The sequence below is a fragment of the Vombatus ursinus genome, unplaced genomic scaffold (assembly GCF_900497805.2).
Source record: "Vombatus ursinus unplaced genomic scaffold, bare-nosed wombat genome assembly UNPS02014959.1, whole genome shotgun sequence".
NCBI classification, from domain to species: Eukaryota; Metazoa; Chordata; class Mammalia; order Diprotodontia; family Vombatidae; genus Vombatus; species Vombatus ursinus.
The window spans coordinates 18,153,709-18,172,516 of record NW_020954737.1 but is presented as its reverse complement, the minus strand read 5'-3'; the positions used below and the strand labels follow the sequence as shown (position 1 = coordinate 18,172,516).

General features: G+C 39.4%; 1 protein-coding gene across 1 annotated transcript in view; it reads right to left on the bottom strand.

The window, feature by feature from the left end:
* The window catches only part of TRIM42 (tripartite motif containing 42), a 47,617-nt gene that overhangs the window by 18,929 nt on the left and 9,880 nt on the right, over positions 1–18,808 (bottom strand). Inside the window, exons 2-3 of the mRNA XM_027845138.1 lie at positions 10,444–11,135; positions 3,468–4,318 (exon numbers count right to left, since the gene is read on the bottom strand). Of these exons, the coding sequence (XP_027700939.1) occupies positions 3,468–4,318; positions 10,444–11,135 (1,543 nt within the window). The remainder of the gene's footprint in view (positions 1–3,467; positions 4,319–10,443; positions 11,136–18,808) is intronic.

The window sequence follows — 18,808 nt, the reverse complement described above, 5'->3', positions numbered from 1 at the left end:
TGCCTCCAGAATCAAATGAAAAATGCTCTGTTTGACGTTCAAAGTTCTTCATAACCTAGCCTCCTTTTATCTTTCCTGCTTTCTTCCATCTTACTTCCCCTACATGTACTCTTTGATCCAATGACATTGGTTTTCACAAAGAGAACACTGCATCTCTCTGTTCTAGGGGATTTTCTCCGGCTCATCTCCCATGTCTGGAACATTCTCCCTTCTCAACTCCACTTACTGACTTCCCTGGCTTCCTTTAAGTCCCAACTAAAATCCCATCTTTTACAGAAAGCCTTTCCTAACCCCTCTTAATTTTAGTGCCTTTCCTCTGTTAATTATTTCCTATTTATTCTATATTTAGCTTGCTTTGTATACATTTGTTTGCTTATTATCTCCACCATTAGATGGTCAGTTCCTTGAGGGCAGGAACTGTCTTTTGCCTCTTTTTATATCCCCAGCACTTAGCACTGTGCCTGGCATATAGTAGGTGCTTAATAAATGTTTATGAATTGATTTATTATGATTCATTGACTAAAATTGGCACAGTTATTCCTATTTAAAATCCCACATCCTTCTGATAGGCAGATAGAAGGACTCCCTCTTTGACAGAACACAACCAGATGTTCAAAGAGAAATCCATTCCTCCTGAAGATCTTTCCTTGAAGTATCCAGGCTTCTACCACCTGTTGCTGTAAACCTGAATCTTTATCAGGAAAGCACTTTGTTAGCTGTAAATCAACAACTGATATTCATTAGCATTTAAGTTATTTACTTGGTAGAGATTCTTCCATTTTTGGTATTTGTAGTAGCATGTCATACCTAATAAGTATTAAATAAATGCTTGTTGATTGATTGATGTGGGGTTGGTGGGTTTTTTTTTATGATGACTGATTATACGGTCCTAATAAGTGAATGGGAACTTTGGAATCCTGAAGAAAGGGAGATTGGAGGGAAACTTTGACAATGAGATTCCAGTAGCAAATGACTAAGGGAACCAGTGTCTAAACTGGCAGTTGCTGTCATTGATAAGAATTACTTTGGCTCTCATAGTAGGGTTATCCCAGTAGTTGTTTCCTTGCTCTGACTCTATTGATGGAAAAATTAAACAGTTCAGTTCATCAGACATTTATTATGTGTGTCTTGAGTAAAAATTTTCGAGAGATAAAGTTTCTGGGTGAATTACGATTAGTTTTATCAACCACTGCTAGCAAGTAGATTAACAAAAAGGCTTCATTTTCCTTTCCATGATGGAAAAAAGCTGACCTGTGAAACCTTCAATGCTTATAAAAGCATTTGGAAAGGAGGGTACAACTGAGGATGGAAATCAATTGGTTATTGATTGATTAACAAGTAATGAGAAGAATTAATATTATAATGTGAGGTAGGCTTATTATAATGAGGGGCTAGGGGACATGACTCTGATCACTCAGTTTTGGTCAAAGAGAATGATCTCTGTATCATCTGTCTGACAAAAGGGAGAATCTACATTTTTCCCAGTCTGAGTAAAACACAATGGGCAGGAATCTTTACCTTTTGAACCCATCAAAAAGGGAGCCCCTCCAACTGCCTATCAGAAGGATGTGGGACTTTAAATAGGAATAACATTGGTGCCAATTTTAGTCAATGAATCACAACCAATCAATAAATGTTTATTAAGCACCTACTGTATGCCATACACATTTCTCTTCCTCTCAGTATCAGCCCTGCACTTCAAAGGCTGCCTGAGTAATCCACAAGGGCTGATTTCTGAATGAGGAAGTAGAAAGGGGGAAACCTCGGTCATAATTCAATAATTAATTATTAAATACAAGAGAGAAATAATCATTTCTCTCAAGTGCAAGGCACTATACCAGACACTTGGGACAAAGACAGAGATGAAAAACAACATAGGTATTGCCCTCAAGAAGCTTATAATCCACTAGGTCAGACATATGTAAGTAAGTATAATACAAGGTAGAATGCACTTGGGCAAAGATGAGAACCAGGCAAAGGGAAATTTGAAGAAGGTGAGAATATTTTTAATTGTAGGGATCAGAGAAGGGTTAGGAAAGGAGGTGGGGCTTGAGCAGAACCTTAAAGGAAGGCATTTTTAAAAGGTAGAGCTAAAGAGGGAATCTGTGGGAATGAGCCGAGGTGGGAGAGCAGGGTGTGATTGCAGAATAACTAGTAGTCTGATTTGACTGGATTATAGTTAGTGTGATGGGAACTGGCTGGAGGAGAATGTTGGGACCATGTTATGGAATGCCTTAAAAGAAGGTTTGTCTTTTTCCCTATGGGCAGTAGGACTCTACCGAAGGTGTCCTTGTCAGGAAGGAGTGTTTCCACATTTTTCATACAGAAACTTATCTCCTTAAGTACAAAAACTTTTTAATTTTAACCTTTTTGTTTGGAAATATTTGGAAGACATACTCTTTTGCTTTCCTAAATAAAGTAAATATTTAGCCTTTTTTCTAGTGATGCAGCCATCCCTAAAAAAATAATGTACAATGCAGTGATACTAAGAGCTATGAATGTATAATGGACTAGATAGCCCACCCTCTACATTAAATGGTCCTTTACTGATAAAATTGCAGGATTCTTGTGTTTGTATCTTCCCCCCCCATTAGATTTGATGCATTATTTCTTGCAATTACTTCTTTCTTGTTACTTTGGTCAGTGTCCTTGCCTCTAGCAATATCCTTTCCTCTCTTTCTCCCCTAAGATTTGGTTTTTGTTATGAGCCATGGGGTGGGAAGTCAAACATAGCTGAGCTTTGTTCTAAATGTGTTTAAAGTTAGCACCAAACCAAACTACAGCTTTGAGCAATGATAATGCAAAGAGTGAGCAATGGGTCCTGAATCTGAGGACCTAGGTTTGAATCCTGTTTCTGCCACTAATTAAATGCTTACCTTAGGCAAGTCACTTAACTTTTTTGGGGTCTCAACTTCTCCATCTATAAAATGAGAGGGGTTGGACAAGATGGCTTCTGAAGTCCCTTCCAGCTATACAGTCTAGGAATATTTTAACTTTCACTTTGTGACATCTATTTTGGCTACTCAGCAGTCCTTTTCTTTTGTAGTTGCCTTTTAAATTCTCAGCTATATTCCAAATAGGTGAGGTTCCCAAATAATTGATTTAAACAGTGTGCTGAGCTTGATTTGGTTTCCTAAGTAGGATTGCCTACTTGAAGAGAAAATGGTGACTGCTTAAATGTCTGCTAGTGAGCAGTATTTCTCATTGTGAATGAATATAAGCTTTTAGGTACAAATTAGTTCATTGGCAGCTGTATTACGTGCCAAATTCTTCAAAATCTGATTGATACCCCACAGGTAAAGTGACCAGGGGACCTCCTGTCTGGAAGAACTTTGGAGAAAAGACTTTGTGCTCAGTATAGAGAAGTCCCAACCACTTTTCCTATCAACCTGTGTAAGCATATCCATGACTCCTTCATCCTGCCCCAACACTAACCTCTTGTAAAATGCAATAGAGAAAAGACTTACTTTGGCAGCTCTTGGGTATACCAGTGTCTGGTAGATGACAATGAGCCCTGGAACTTTCAAATTCCTTTCGTTGGGGATATACCAGTTGTGGAAGCTGCTGTAGGTCTGGACTTTTGTACCTTCTGGAGTAGACCAAAAAGTCTGGCCTTCGGTAGGTGCCACCCAGTAGGTAAAGAACCCTTCAGTGTTCCTGGGAGTGGAGATGGATTGTGTTCTTCCATATATTTCAATGTTTGTTCTACCCTTCTCACAGGGAGATCCCGGGAGAGACTGTGAAGAGTAGCTGTGTTGAAACATTTGTTGATTGCTAAAATTTTGCGTACTGAAGGTGACTTTTCGAGTAATCATCATTTCAGAATGCACAGGATAAGGATTGGGTGAATAATCACCAGAGGATGACTCTTTCTGTTGCTGGACAGGGAAAAGGGCATGTAATCCATTTGCTAAATCCGTGAAATTCAGGTGAAGGGCCTCCATGCAGTCCACCTTAAGCTGTGGATCAGGCCGATACGTATTTTGGATCCCCTCCTCTATTTGATTTACCAAAGACTTAGCAGACTGTAGAAATGCCACCTGACCTGTCTCTTTCAAAGCTTCTTTACAAAACTCAATAAGTCCATCCATTTCCTTAACTCTAAGAGTTGTGGTGCACACATATTTTTCAATTTCCTTCTGCCTGCATCCTTCCAAATTCTCCAGTTGCTCCATGAGGGATTTCTCCTTTTCTTGAAGAATATGCCTCAGTCTTACGAATCCGCCTCGGACTGCTTTCCTTTTTGCCTCTTTGTTGACTTTAACGCCATTCTTTAAAATATTGAATTCTATCAGGTCATTATCAATCTCATATCGAACTGAAAAACAACATGAGGCAGTTACTTCAACTTCAGGTTAAATACTTTTTAACCTTTCCTGATTTAGGAGGTATCCCCAAGACTACAGTCAGTCAGGGCAATTGCTCTTGCCACTTGCATCAAATTTCTAAAACACCACTTAGCATCAGTGAGTAAAATACAATTTGGAATTTGTTCTATAACTCTCTCCCACCACACACCCCTGTTAAATTCCTTCAGGATGCTTACTGCTCCTTTGTGACACTTTCTCCTTGTAGTAGTCAATCAGAAAAGGAAATGGAAGTGGAGTCAAGAGACTTGAATTAAAATTCCAACTCACCTTAATGAACTGTGTGACCATTTAACTCATCTGAGCCTCAGTTTTCTCATCTGTAAAATGAATATAATAACACACTCCACCACCTCATAGGAAAAGTCACTTAACCTCCCTAGGCTTCAATTTCATTATCTATAAAATGGGGACAATAAGTTGGAAATCTTAAGAGTGGGCTGTCCCCCATGATCAAGACTTCCCTTGACAATCATTTTAACTATACTTCACTTATATCAAAATACTTGTGGGATTTGTAGAGTAACCCCTTGGGATATTCCTGTCTGTTTTTAGAGACAGCTATCTAACTATTCCGAGTTAAGCTTTTGCGGGGGAAAAGGAAAAAAAAATCATAATGCAATAACATCCACACCTACCAGGAAATTAATCACCACAAGAAATTAATCACTACAAGACCTATTTTCTTGACAGATTTGGTTGGCCCTTAGCAAAATTGTGAATTTGCTGGTTTCTTTTGTACCCCACCCCCAAGTTTCTCTGCATTCTTATTCTTCCACCTGCACTTTTGTTTTTCCCAGTTCTGCTGTTTTTAAGAAATCATCTGTTACTATAGGGTGGGATCATAGGTTTAGAATTAGGAAGGACCTTGAAGGTCATCCAATCCAGCCTCCCTAATTTAAAGATGGAGAAACTCTGGCTTAGAAAAGCTAAATGACCTGTCCAAGGTCACATAAATAAGTGCCGGAATCCAGATTCACACCCAGATCCTCTGGCTCCAAATTGGGCACTCTTTTCACTAAACCAAGCTGCCTTAGTCATCAACATCTTAGCTAGAATTCACTCACAAGGTTGTTCTGGTTGGGGGTGAGGTAGAGGTAGATATGGAAACCACTGCCAGAAAGTTGGGGAGGGTTTTTTCAGGCTGGTGTGTGTGTGTGTGTGTGTGTGTGTGTGTGTGCGCGCGTGTGTGTGTGTGTATGTATTTGTGCATGCATGTGTATGCTTGTGACAGAAATAAGTCATTTATAAGTCATTTTTGTGTCTTTTCCACCTACCAACAAAGGAAAATCAGGAAAAAGTGTTCCTGTAACCCATATTTTTTCTGGCCTCCTAAAGTATAATGGAAGGAGTCCTAAACTGGACTTGGAAGACATTGATTCAAATTCCAACTCTGATACTTACTGTTTGGCCTCGGATAAATCATGTCATTTCATCCCTCTGGGCCTCAGTTTTATTAACTATAAAATGGAGAGGTTGGATGAGATGATTTCTTTTTGGTTTTTTTTGTTTTTGGTTTTTTTTTTTTTGGTTAGGTAATGGGGTTAAGTCACTTGCCCAGGGTCACATAGCTAGTAAGTGTTATGTGTCTGAGGCCAGATTTGAACTCAGGTCCTCAAGAATCTAGGATCAGTGCTCTATCCACTGAGCCACCTAGCTGCCCCTGGGATGATTTCTAAGATACTTTTTAGAGCTAAAATCTAGTGCTATAGTTTCTAAATGGTCAACATGTTTAATAAATATTTGAGCAAAAAGAAATTAAAGATCTTTATATTCATAAAGTAACAAAACGCCTTTAGCATAAGAGATGTTATAAAAAGGAAAGCATTGATTGCATAGATTTGGGTTCCCCTAGATTTTAATTTCTCATCTCTACAAAGACCTGTGAGTATGAATATATGCATATATATGTATGTATACATGTTAACTCATGGCATATTGTTTTCTAGAAATTTTAAATCTTTAGGGAGGGGAGGTGTGGCTTCCCTGGTACCACTGAAATTATATGATGTTGGTGGCTGCTTACTTCATCTATATATGCTAAAGCTGGCCCTTTAAATTAGTAAATGTTATCTCAAAAGAAAATTATGATGGGCTTGTAACTAAAATGCCAGTACAAAAACCAGTCTTTTCATTCTGCTCTAGCTCATAAGCAAAATTATCCCATTTGCAAATAGAGCAGTCATTTTTCAGATTGTCAAATAAGACATATTACCATAGAGATAGAATTGGTTTGGGCTTAATATTGAATGAAGTTATTCCAAGAGCCCAAACCACTTTTGATGAGTTAAAAAAATTGACCGGGACAACAAGATAGTAGAAGCAAATAAATGAAAAAAATCCATTAATTTTGATTGACTTGCTAGGAAACTAACAAAGGATAAAATGAATTTTTAAAATTCTATATTAGGTTAATAAGACAGACTATTTTAATTGATGTTTTCTAAATCACTGCTTTTAGACTCCATAAAAGTCAGTTGTTTTTTTTTTTTGCCAAAACAACAATAACTTAAAAGTTACAGAAAACCTAGCAGTTCCTTTACACATAGTGCATTCTTAAATGTTTGTTTAATTGAATTGAGCACAGAATTGAGCTCTCCTCTATACTAACCTTCTATGCCAATTTAGGAATTGATTTTTCCCACTACAAAGCTGCCTCCCTAGAGAAAACTTCCTCAAGTGATTAGACCATTATAGGGGCAGGTAGGTCATCTTTCAAAACTGTTATCACTTGCACTACTTGAAATCAATTAAATAATTACTGACTGAACTTTAGACCTTAATTTACAAAGGCCTTTGACCTACCCTAACTCATTTGACACTCTGAGGAAGGTAGTTCAAAGTATGATAGTCCCTGTTATTCTGATGGGAAAACATTCAGAGTTTAGACAGATGAAGTGATTCACAAAAACCAGTAAAGGAGACTGTGGTTATTTGCATTTTACTTAAGTATTTACTGTGGTTTCCTTTAAACAATAACTTTCCTGTTGGATTTAAAATAATTCATTTGAGGGCTTTTTATTTGTCATTTATTTTTTCAGGAGCACAGCTACTAGGCAAAGTAGAGTATATCTATAGCTCGTAATGAACACTGGTGAAATGGAGCACTGGATTTGGAGTGAAATTTCTGGAGTAACCAAGTCTGGTTTTGGTATCTTCTTACCTATCTATTTCTTTATTCCCTCCAGAGACTTCTTTCTACTATGCACTCTGATAGTGCCCAGAGATTCTCATTGCAATGCCCCAGCAATTTTCACTTTAGTGCCCAGACCTTTCTTTCTCTCCTCCCCAATCAAAACTCCCATTTTTTCTATTCAACTGACCTCCAGTGTTGGGAGGAAAAGAAACAGGAGTCAAATTCACACTGAGGAGTGAATGGCTAATGGGACTAAGTCTTCCAGGGATAATGGCATTTAAAAAGAGGAGACTAACTTATTATTTCAATTATATTTAATGATGTGATATGATTATATATCATGGGCAGCTAGGTAGTACAGTGGATAGAGCACCAGGCCTGGAGTCAGGAAGACCTGAGTTCAGATTGGGCTTCAGACACTTAGTAGCTGTGTGACCCTGAGCAAGTCACTTAACCCTGTTTGCCTCAGTTTCCTCACCTGTAAAATGAGCTGGAGAAGGAAATGGCAAACCACTTTAGTATCTTCGCAAGAAAACCTCGAATAAAGCCATGAAGAGTTACTTTGGCAGAATTTCAGTCTATGTGACAAAGGGAAGAATTTCAGGGGGAAGGTGTTTTGGGGCAAAGCAACTCTCCAGGGCTCCTTCAAATTTTTGTTTATGGACAAACCTGGCCCTGGCCATATGTATTAAGATAATTCTAGCTGAAGTTTATATAGTGCTTTGAGGTCTGCAAAATACTTTGCATACAATATCTCATTTTATCCTGACTCCAACCCTGTAAAGTATGGGCTATTTCTATTGAATAGATGAGGACACTGAAGCTCATAAAGTTTAAGTGACTTGTGTGTGGTCTGAGGGCTATTGAGGTTTGTATGCAGAATTAAAATACAGGTTCTCCCTGACTCCTTCCTAGTCAAAAATTCTTTCTATTACACAAAAAAAGGTTGGGTCTTTGAGGTGGAGGTGCAAAGGAAGATGTGACAATAATGATAATAATAGCTAACATTTATATGGCACTCTAAGGTTTGCAAAACCCTTTACAAATATTACCTCATTTGATCCTCATAACCCCAGAGGTAGGTACTGTTGTTATTATCCCCATTTTACAGATGAGGAAGGTGAGGTAGAGGTGAAGTGACTTGAGCAGGGTCACAGAGATTATAAATGAGGCAGGATTTGAATTCCAGTCTCTCTAACTCCACATCCAGTGCTTTATCCACTGAATCACCTACCTGTTAAGGAGGATATTAAATCTTTCATGGCTATTCTCCATTTTTAAGGCAATTAATTTTATGTTTTCCTAGAACCAAATCATAGGATCACCTGCTTAGAGCTGAAAGGGACCTTAGAGGCAATCTAGTCCAACCCTTTCCTTTTACAGATAGGGAAACTGAGGTCCAGCAAGGATCAGTAACTTGCCAAGGTCACACAGGTGGTTAAGTACAATCAGGATTCAAATGGAGGTCCTCTGACTTCAAATCCAGTTCCCTGTTCATCATCCTTTATCACCTTCCCCACCATCTTGCTTGTTGCGCCAGTAACTTCCTGCTATCTCCAAGATATAATAGACATACATCCCTCTGTTTTTCTTTTCAGGCCATTCATTATCTGGCTCCTCCCTATCTTTTCTGCCTTCTAACATTTTCCTCCCCTGCACACACTCTCCAATACCATGACGTTGACCTACTTGCTGTTCCTTACACACCATTCTCCATATTCAAACTCTGCATCATTTTACTAGCTATCCCCCATTTCAGGAATGCTCTCCCTCCTCATTCATCTCTGCCTCCTGGCTTCTTGTAGCTAAAGACCCACCTTCTGTTCAAAGTCTCTGTGGGTCTCTTCTGACCTTTCCTCTGAGAGCATCTCCAATTTACCCTTTATGTATCTTATATAGGTGGCTGGGTGGCTACAGCACTGAGCCTAGAGTCATGAGTTCAAATCCGGTATCAGACACTGACTAGTTATTTGACCCCGGGTAAATCACTTGGACTCTGTTTCCTTCAGTTTCTTCAACTGTAAAATGGGGATAATAATGGCACCTACCTTTCATGTTTGTAGTGGGTACCAAATGAGATAATATTTGTGAAAGTGCTTAGCACAGGGACTGGCACATAGTAGATGTTACAATATATGGTTTCCCGCCTTATATGTACTTAGTTATTTTCATGTTGTCTCCCTCATTAGATTATGAGCTCCTTGAGGGTAGGGATTGTTCTTGCCTTTCTTTATATCTCCAGCACAGTGCTGGCACATGGTAAGCACATGATAAATGCCTGTTGAGTATTGATTGTTAATGACAGTGACCTGTTGGTCTAGACACCTGCTTTTAAAAAAATTGGTAATTAGAAAACCATTTCATCTACATTCCAGTTGCCTGAATGTTGTGAAATATCTGCATGACTGATTCACTCTACAAGTAGATATTGGCCATCTGTAAGTATGGCTGCTATCTCTTTGCCTCAGGCATTTTCAAAGGCAATCCTTGGTTCCTTTTCTCTCTGTACAGAGCCTTCCCTGTAAGCTCTATGAGGGCCAGAGCCCACATAGTAGAACAGTGGGACAGGGAATCACTGAAGTTTTTTTAATTGAAGATTTGCTATGTTCCCAGCCCTTGGGGACTGTAACATACCCAGGGACAGTAACCATAGGATCACAGCTTTAGAGTTGGAGGGGGCCTTAGATGCCATCAAAGTCCCAACTCCTTCATTTTATTAGATGAGGAAACTGAGGAAACTTAGCAGAGAAGTGACTTGCCCAGAGTCACAAAGCTAATACGCATCTGACCTAGGATTTGAACTCAGCTCTTCCTAGACTCCAAATCCAGGGAAGCCCTATTTCCTATGCCATGCTGCCCCTGTGTTTTCTTAATGCAGATACCCCACCCAAGGCCCCATTTGGGAAGGGGGGGTACAGGCGGGCAAACAAAACTTCCAACCTGATTTGAAATTGGCAATGGCGCTGAAGAGAGCTGCAGAGAGCTCGGAGCAGGCGTCCACTAAACTAATGATTTCGTGGCCATCGTGGTGAATGCACTTGCAGATTTGACAGAGCAGCTCATGGTCGTTCCGACAGTACTCAATGATCTTGTTGTTCGGGTGATAAAAGCAGAACTTCTCCTGTTCCTGGCTAGTGGCGTCAATGAAAAGGTGGTCCTGCATTAACAGGTCCGAGTGGACGTTCCTGAGACAATCGACACAGAGATTCATGCGGCAGGCGACGCAGTGTTTATAAGCCAACCTGTACTCCCTGCACACCTGGCAGTAGGCGGGATTCAAAGCCCTGTCAAAGCGCCAGGTGAGGAAGTTGTTTTGCTGCATGTAGCGCCTGGTGAGGCGGCTCCGCAAATAGTTCTCAGGCATCACCACCTTATTGTTGGGCAGGCAGTGGGAGCGCTGACAGATCGGGCAGTTGAAGATGAAGAAGCACTCAGTGACGTCAGCTGTAGCCTGGATCCTCTTCAGGCACTTCTCACAGACGGAGTGTCCACAGGGTAAAATATAGGAGTGCAGCCGCAGCTTGCCGCAGATGGGGCAGAGCAGGTGTTGCATCAGGCCAGAGTGGGTCTTAGCGATTAAGGAATCACAGCTTCCATGCTTCCGTCGAAATCCTGAATTAAAGATACTCCACCTGAAAGTAGAATCATGAAACCATGACATGACAGAGGTGCAGGGGACCTTGGTCTTCTAGACTATCTAATCCAACCCCCTCATTTAAGGGATAAGGCCCAGAGACATTAAGAGACTTGCCCAAGAAAACACAGGTGGGCAGTGGCAGAATCAGGATTCACATCCCAGGTCCTTTGACTCCAAATGCAGTAGTCTTTTCCACTGTACCAGGTGCCAGCTCTTTTATTTTAGGGCTGATGAAACTGAAGCCCAGAGAAGGAAATGACTAACCCAAGGTCACATAACTAGTTAGTAGCTGATCTAGGACTAGAATCTAGAACTTGACTGTCCTGAGTTTTCGCTCCAGCACATTATATTGCCTCTAGTTAGGGCATGCCCAATTAATCAAGCAGTGTTGATTTTTTTTTTTTTTTGCTTTTTGGTGAGACAATCAGGGTTAAGTGACTTGCACAGAGTCACACAGCTAGTAGGTGTCAAGTGTCTGAGACTGGATTTGAACACAGGTCCTCCTGACTCCAAGGCTGGAGCTCTATCCACTGCACCACCTAGCTGCCAGGAAGTATTGACTTTTAATAAGAATAAGAGTATAGCCACCAGGTGAGATAGCCAAGGGTTGAGGGCAGGGCCTATTTTAGCCTTTTTTTTTTAATCTCCAGTGATTAGCACTGTTCCTGGCAGGTGTTATTTTCTTGATGAAATAGATGCTGAGTAATACTAAGTTGTAATATTGCTTAATATTTATGATATATTAGCAATAGATCTGGTACTCAAACCCACGTATTGTGCTGCCAAATCCCACCACTTCACATTGCCTTTCATTTTGTTAGTCATTGTGGGGGTTGTGGGGAGAATACATTATCCTTGCCTGTGAGGATTTAAATCAAATCACTTTGTGAAACACTGTACATGAAACATTGAAAAAAATGGTACTGCCCTTTAGGGACTTATATTCCACAAAGAGGAGTACAACACATACACAGGTAAGTGTAGAGTAGTGTTCAAAAAGGAGAACTAGGCAAAACACTATGAGAAATCATGTCTCTAACATTTAACAACATCTCCTGTGAAGGGGCTAGCCATTCCCACCAAATGCTGATGAATTGTCAGGCTAGCTGGAGCAGCTGAGCACCCTGAAGGAGAGATAAGAGGCAGTATGTATGTGCCAGGCAATTCAAACCACCTCTACCATCTTGGGCACCATTTTTCCTCAGACCCTAATGGATATAGCCTAGGCCCTAGGACCTCGTGTGCTCAAGATGTTGTGCTTACAAAATAGTCATAGGTCACATGTAGAGAGTACTCTAAGATTTACAAAGAGTTTTCCTCACAACAATCTGTGAGATATTAGCTACTTCATGTTTCATTATCCACATTTTACATAAGAAGAAACTGAAGCTCATTCAGGGAGTTTAAGTAATTCATCCAGGGTTACACACGTCTTAAGTCTGGTTTCATTTGTGTCTTCTGACTGTTAGACCAGTGTTCTTCAGATGCCAGTGACTGCTAGTTCTCCAGCTCAGTCCCTCACTGCTTCCCACTACTCAGGTCAATGGAATATCGGAAGTGTTTCATTTTTGTTCTTTTATCTCCAGTGCCTAGCACACCACTTGACCTACATTAGGGACTGCTGAATTGATCTGCTGAATTGTTGAGTTGAATTGAATATAGTCTGATTGATTTTCTAATCATTTCCTCCTCACCATCAATATAACATGTTCATTCCCAGCTTTGCACCTTTGCTCATGATACTACCTACCTCTTATGTTTCTTCCTCTCTTCTCATCTAAATCTTATCCATCTTTGGAGGACCAGCTCAAATCTTATATCTACTATGAGCTCTTTCCCAACTGCTCTAGTGGAAAGAGTACGGGACTTGAAGTAAGGAACCCTAGATTCCTATCCTGGCTCTATTACTTACCAGCTCTGTGACCCTGGGTAAATCATTTAACTTTCCTCAGCCTCAGTTTCCTCATTTGCCAAATGAGAATAAAAATATAGGCATACCTGATTTTATTGGCTTCACTTTATGACAGTTGGAAGATACCGTGTTTTTGTTTTTGTTTTTGTTCTTTTTTTTTACAAATTGAAGTCATTGTGGAAACCCTGCATCAAGCAAGTCTAATGGAGTCATTTTTCCAACAGCATGTGCTCACATTATGTCTTTGGGTCATGTTTGGTAATATTCACAATATTTCAAACTTTTTCATTATTATTATATCTGTTATGATGATCTGTGATCAGTGATCTTTGATCTTGTTATTATAACTGTTTTGGGGTGCCACAAACTTATATAAGACAGTGAACTTAGTTGATAAATGTTGTGTGTTCTGACTGCTCTACCAATAGGCCATTCCTCTGTCTCTCTCCCTCTCCTCGGGCCTCCCTATTCCCCGAGACACAGCAGTATTGAAATGAGGCCAATCAAGAACCTTACATTGGCCTCTAAGTGTTCAAGTAAAAGGAAGAGTCAATCAATGTGGCAAATTTCATTTTTTTTTTGTTTTTTAAGTATTTTTTTTTGTATTTTAAGTATCTTTTTTTTGTATTTTAAGAAAATGCCGTAACCACCCAAATCTTTAGTGGCCACCACCCTGCTCAGTTAGCAGCCATCAACATCAAAGCAAGATGCTCCACCTGCAAAAAGATTATGACTTGCTGAAGGCTCAGATGATGGTTAACATTTTTTTGGCAAGAAAGTATTTTAAAATTAAGATATGCATACTTTTTGGACATAATACTATTGCACACTTAACAGACTACTGCATAATACAAACATGTAATGCATAGTACAAACAAATACTGCATAGTATAAACACATACTGCATAGTATAAACAAATAATGCAATACAGCATGTCATAGGTCACATGTAGAGAGTACTCTAAGATTTACAAAGGGTTTTCCTCACAACAATCTGTGAGATATTAGCTAATTCATGTTTCATTATCCACATTTTACATAAGAAGAAACTGAAGCTCATTCAGGGAGTTTAAGTAATTCATCCAAGGTTACCCACGTCTTAAGTGTGGTTCCCAGTACTGGGAAACCAAAAAAAATTGCGACATGCTGTATTGCATTATTTGCTTTGTTGTTGTGGTCTGGAACTGAACCTAAAATATTTCTGAGGTATGTATGCCCGCACATGGTAAAGTGGAAAGAGCTCTGGCTCAAGTTAGAGGACCTGGGTTTGAATCTCTACCTGTATCACCTTGGGAAAATCAATCAATCTTTCCAGACCTCAGTTTTCTCATTTGTAAAATGAGTTTGGACTAGATGGTCTTTCAGGTCCCTTACAACTCCATGGAGCTGTGATGTTATAATCCTATGACTTTATAACCACTTCCAGCTCTAAACCTGCGATCCTAAATAGAAGTTGTCCTACATATGTTACAGGGTTGTTGTGAGCAAAGTGCTTTAGAAACCTTAAAGTACTTTAAAAATGTGAGATATTATTACTACTGCTGATCATACTGTTCTCCTTCTCTGAATTCTTATAGTACTTATAGCACATATCGCATAATTTATCATTAATTGATTCCTCATTAATTAATAGAATGATAGAATTTTAGGGTTGGAAAAGACCATTAACACTTTAGAGACTCCACAGAGAGATAATGGCAACTTCAGGAAAGGAAAACCATGTGAATTAGGAAGATGCACTGACTGCAAATATCAGCAAGGGAGGGTAGGATTGTATAAGGTCAGAATCTAGGAAAGAAATAAAATACTGGAAATGAGACAAGTAGTAATAATCTTTCAGTAGAAAGGTCTTGAAGAGCCAAGTCCTCAAGCCTGTCTGTATAGGGTCTCTACACCAGTTGGTAAGATCTGACTCTTGGCTTTTGCCCACCTGTGTAGGAGAAGGGACAGAAGGGACCTGGTAATAGCCACAAAACTGGATCCACAGCGTGCAAGACAAAAAGGAGTCCTCATCTGGATCTCTATTTGGTGACAGGTATAAAAGGAGCCCAGGAATTCTGGATGAAAGATGGAAGGTGGACTTGTAGCATAGCCCATCTTCCCCACATTATGGTTCTTGAATCTCTTGAATCGTCTTAGGCAGAATATGACTATTTTGAAATAATCATTTCAGCAGCTTGAGTACCAAGCCCCCAACCATCAATTCCCTATTGCCAGATGATGTAATAGACATATAATTCCAAAAGCAAAAGTGTTTAATTAAAACATGAAAAAATAAAAGAGAAGAGAAATCAAATAGTAAACCCATACTTGGCATCTATACATGAACAAGTGCAATGTCCTGAATATCCAGAAGAGTTATAATCTGATTCTCCTTTAATAGCTTTGATTCCTCAGTATAATGGAGAGGGCTCCAGTGGCTCCAGGACTCATGGCCCCAGTGATAAATGCTTTGGATGTGATGCCATTTGCTTCCTGGAGGTCTTTGCAAGAGCATCTTGGGACAGTCTGGAAAAGGGATGAAACATCTCACTTCAGTTCTGGAGTCATTAGGGCCCATTGTGGTTCCTGGTTTTGGAAACACCATGGCCACACCACTGCCAGGTTCATTTAAGCTATCCTGTTTCCAGGTCTTTTTCCTTCTTTTTTCTTGTTCATGCCACCCACATGACTCCAGCAGCCATGTTTTTTTAAGCCTCCTCCTTGAAAAGCATTCCCCCACTACAATCCTCACCTGTGATAATACCACACTTGCTAGCTGAAGCTGCATAGGAAATGAAATCCTATGGTTATTTACACTATAAGAGGCCTTGAGATACAAAGAACAGTGCTGCTCCCAATTCATCATGTTTAACAATGGGCAAAGAAGGGACAATGATGAGAGCAGCATTTTGGAAAGATTATTTTGGAATTAGTGTGTAGGAAAGATTGAAGGGGGAGGATGCAGGGAATTCAGCTAAAATACTATTGCAGGGGCAGCTAGGTGACACAGTGGATAGAGCAGCAGCCCTGAAGTCACAAGGACCTGAGTTCAAATCCGATCTCAGACACTCATTAGCTGTGTACCCGGGCAAGTCACTTAACTCCGATTGCCTCAAAAACAACAAAACAAACAAACCACTATTGCAATAGTCAAAGTATGAAATGATAAGGGCCTGAGTTAGAGCAGTAGCAGTTAGAATAGCAAAGGACAGATGAATGAGATTGTGAAAGAAGGTTGTATATGACTTGGTGATTCATGATAGATAAGAAAAAGGCAAGAATCAAAGATGACTGAGATTTTTAGCCTGGTTCAAAACTAGGAGAATAATGGTATCTTGGAGAGGGACAGAAAAATAAGAAGGAACTAATTTGAAAAAAAAAGATGATGTGCACAATTTTGGGATTACTTTCATTTTATAATTCCATAATCTACTGTCTTATTTTCACATCACTCAATCTTATATGGATTTCTCACTCTGCCTGTCTAATTCTCTCCCCTTACTGTCATTTTCTCTCTCAAACCTACTGTGTCTCTTCAGTATCACTCTAATTATCATGGATACCTCACTCTATCAGTCTTTGTGATATAGGGGAAAGAATGCTGTTTGGAATCAAACCACCTGGGTTTGGTTCTGGGATATCACATTTCATAGCTGTGTGACCATATGTAAATGACATCATCTCTCTATACCTCAGTTTCCCCAACTTTAAATTGAGGATAATCCTTGCACTTGAAGGATCATGAAGAAAATGTTTTCTAAATTTTTAAGTTCCATATAAATGTGGGCAATTTCAGACTCACTCCAGTCTTGCTTCTTCACTTATGTCTTATATCTGTTTCATTTGTGGCTTGTAGTATTCCATTCAATTTCACAAGCATTCACAAACAAAATATACATATATACATATACACATATATTGGTGTATATATGTGTACACATGTGTTTTCTCCCCTGCTCTAACATAAGCTCCTTGAGGATGGAAATTATCTCATTCTTTGTATTTATATCTCCAATACCTAGAATAGCACTTGGTAAATAATAGGTATTTAACAAATGCTTATTAAAATTCCAAATGTGCTGATTATTTAAATGTATTACTTAATATTTGCTAATAAATTATAATTGATTAATTTATCTGTCTATTGTATGTAGTACCTCTATCTCTCTCTCTGTGCCTCTGTATTCTCTGTCTCTGTCTCTTTCCCTCTTCTCTCCCTTCCTTTTCTCCATTTCTCCCCCCTTTTAGGACAGACTGAAGAGTACACTGAAGGTCACAGATCTGACTCTTTTTATTGAAATGGATATTGGTGGCTGGTGATCTAGGCTGCAATGAAGGCTCTGCAATAGTAATGGCCTAGAAATATTTGACTACCTGCAAGTCAGATCTTCGTATGATATAATAGTGTGCATATCACTACATTTTCAGAGTGTAACATTAAAAAGGAGACTTCCCTTATCCATAGAAGCTATTTTGGCAAGTTTTCATGTTTGTATTAAGGTAAAATTTCCACAAATGAGGACAGTCAGTATAATGTAGGGGAATGGATACTGAACTTGGGGTCTGAGGACCTGAGTTAAGTCTTACTTCTATTACTCACTAACTGGGTACTCTTTGACAAGTGGTCTTTCTGAGACTATTTCTTCATTTGTATAATGGGAATGATGTACATGCTTCTTTATCCCATGGGATTGTGGTGAAGAAAAGTGCTTTGTGTGTATGCAATGGTATAATTTATTTTTAGTCTTTGGTATGTAATTGCTAGATATCTTTTTTAAAGTGGGTCTTCCTATCTTGCTTAGGTGGGAAGTGCAGAGTGCAGGGATTACTCACAGGCTCAGATCCCACTCTTATTGGCATAGGAGCTTTGACCAGACCATTTTCCAAACTGCACTGATTCACCTGGAGCCACCCTACTCCCAGGGGCTCATCATTTTAATGGTAAACTTAGTGCTGATATCCAATTGGCCTAGCTTTATTGAAGCTCAGAACTTTGGAGTTCAAGAGATCTACCAGCCTCAGCCTCACTAGGCATTCACAACAACATTCAACATTCCTTCTGTTTTTCAAATATCAGCATGTGTTTGATGTCTTTATTATGAATGCATGTGTGTGTGTGTGTGTGTGTGTGTGTGTGTGTAAGTTAGGTCTATACAAATGTCTTATGTCCAGTTATTGTAGATCATTTGATGCCTCCCCATTCTTATCTTGAATCTTTCCTATTCTGACTGGGTATAATGGTACAAAGTGTGGTTCACTGGGCAAAATGTTTGGTTGGGAGTCAAAGGACTGGTGCTTAAATCCTGTCTCCATCACTTACTATTGTGTGACTTTGGGCAAAATCAACTGACCTCTTAGGGCCTCAGTTTCTTCATCTATGAAATGAGAAAGTTGGAAGATGACCTGTCAGGTCACTATTCAAGTTCTAAATCTATAATACTGGGATCCTTTATGGTCTTGACCCCTTGGTCATGATCAGCCATTTTAATAAGACTACTAACATCCCCTCTTGAATTCTCCATCTCCTTGACTCTCTGGGATCTCCTTATATATCTCACTTCCTACTTTGGGTAACTTCTAATATCTGCCTTCCTTGAACCTTTCTCTGTGCCATTTGAGGAGCTTTTGGAGGAAATTGTGAAGTCATATTATAAGAGCCCAGAAGAAATTGATGTCATCTTACCTAAACTAAGCTCTCACTACTGCACTGCATGAAAAAAAGTTTCTTTTATTGACTCCCTATTTCATACTACACAGTGACTTTCTCTAAGTTT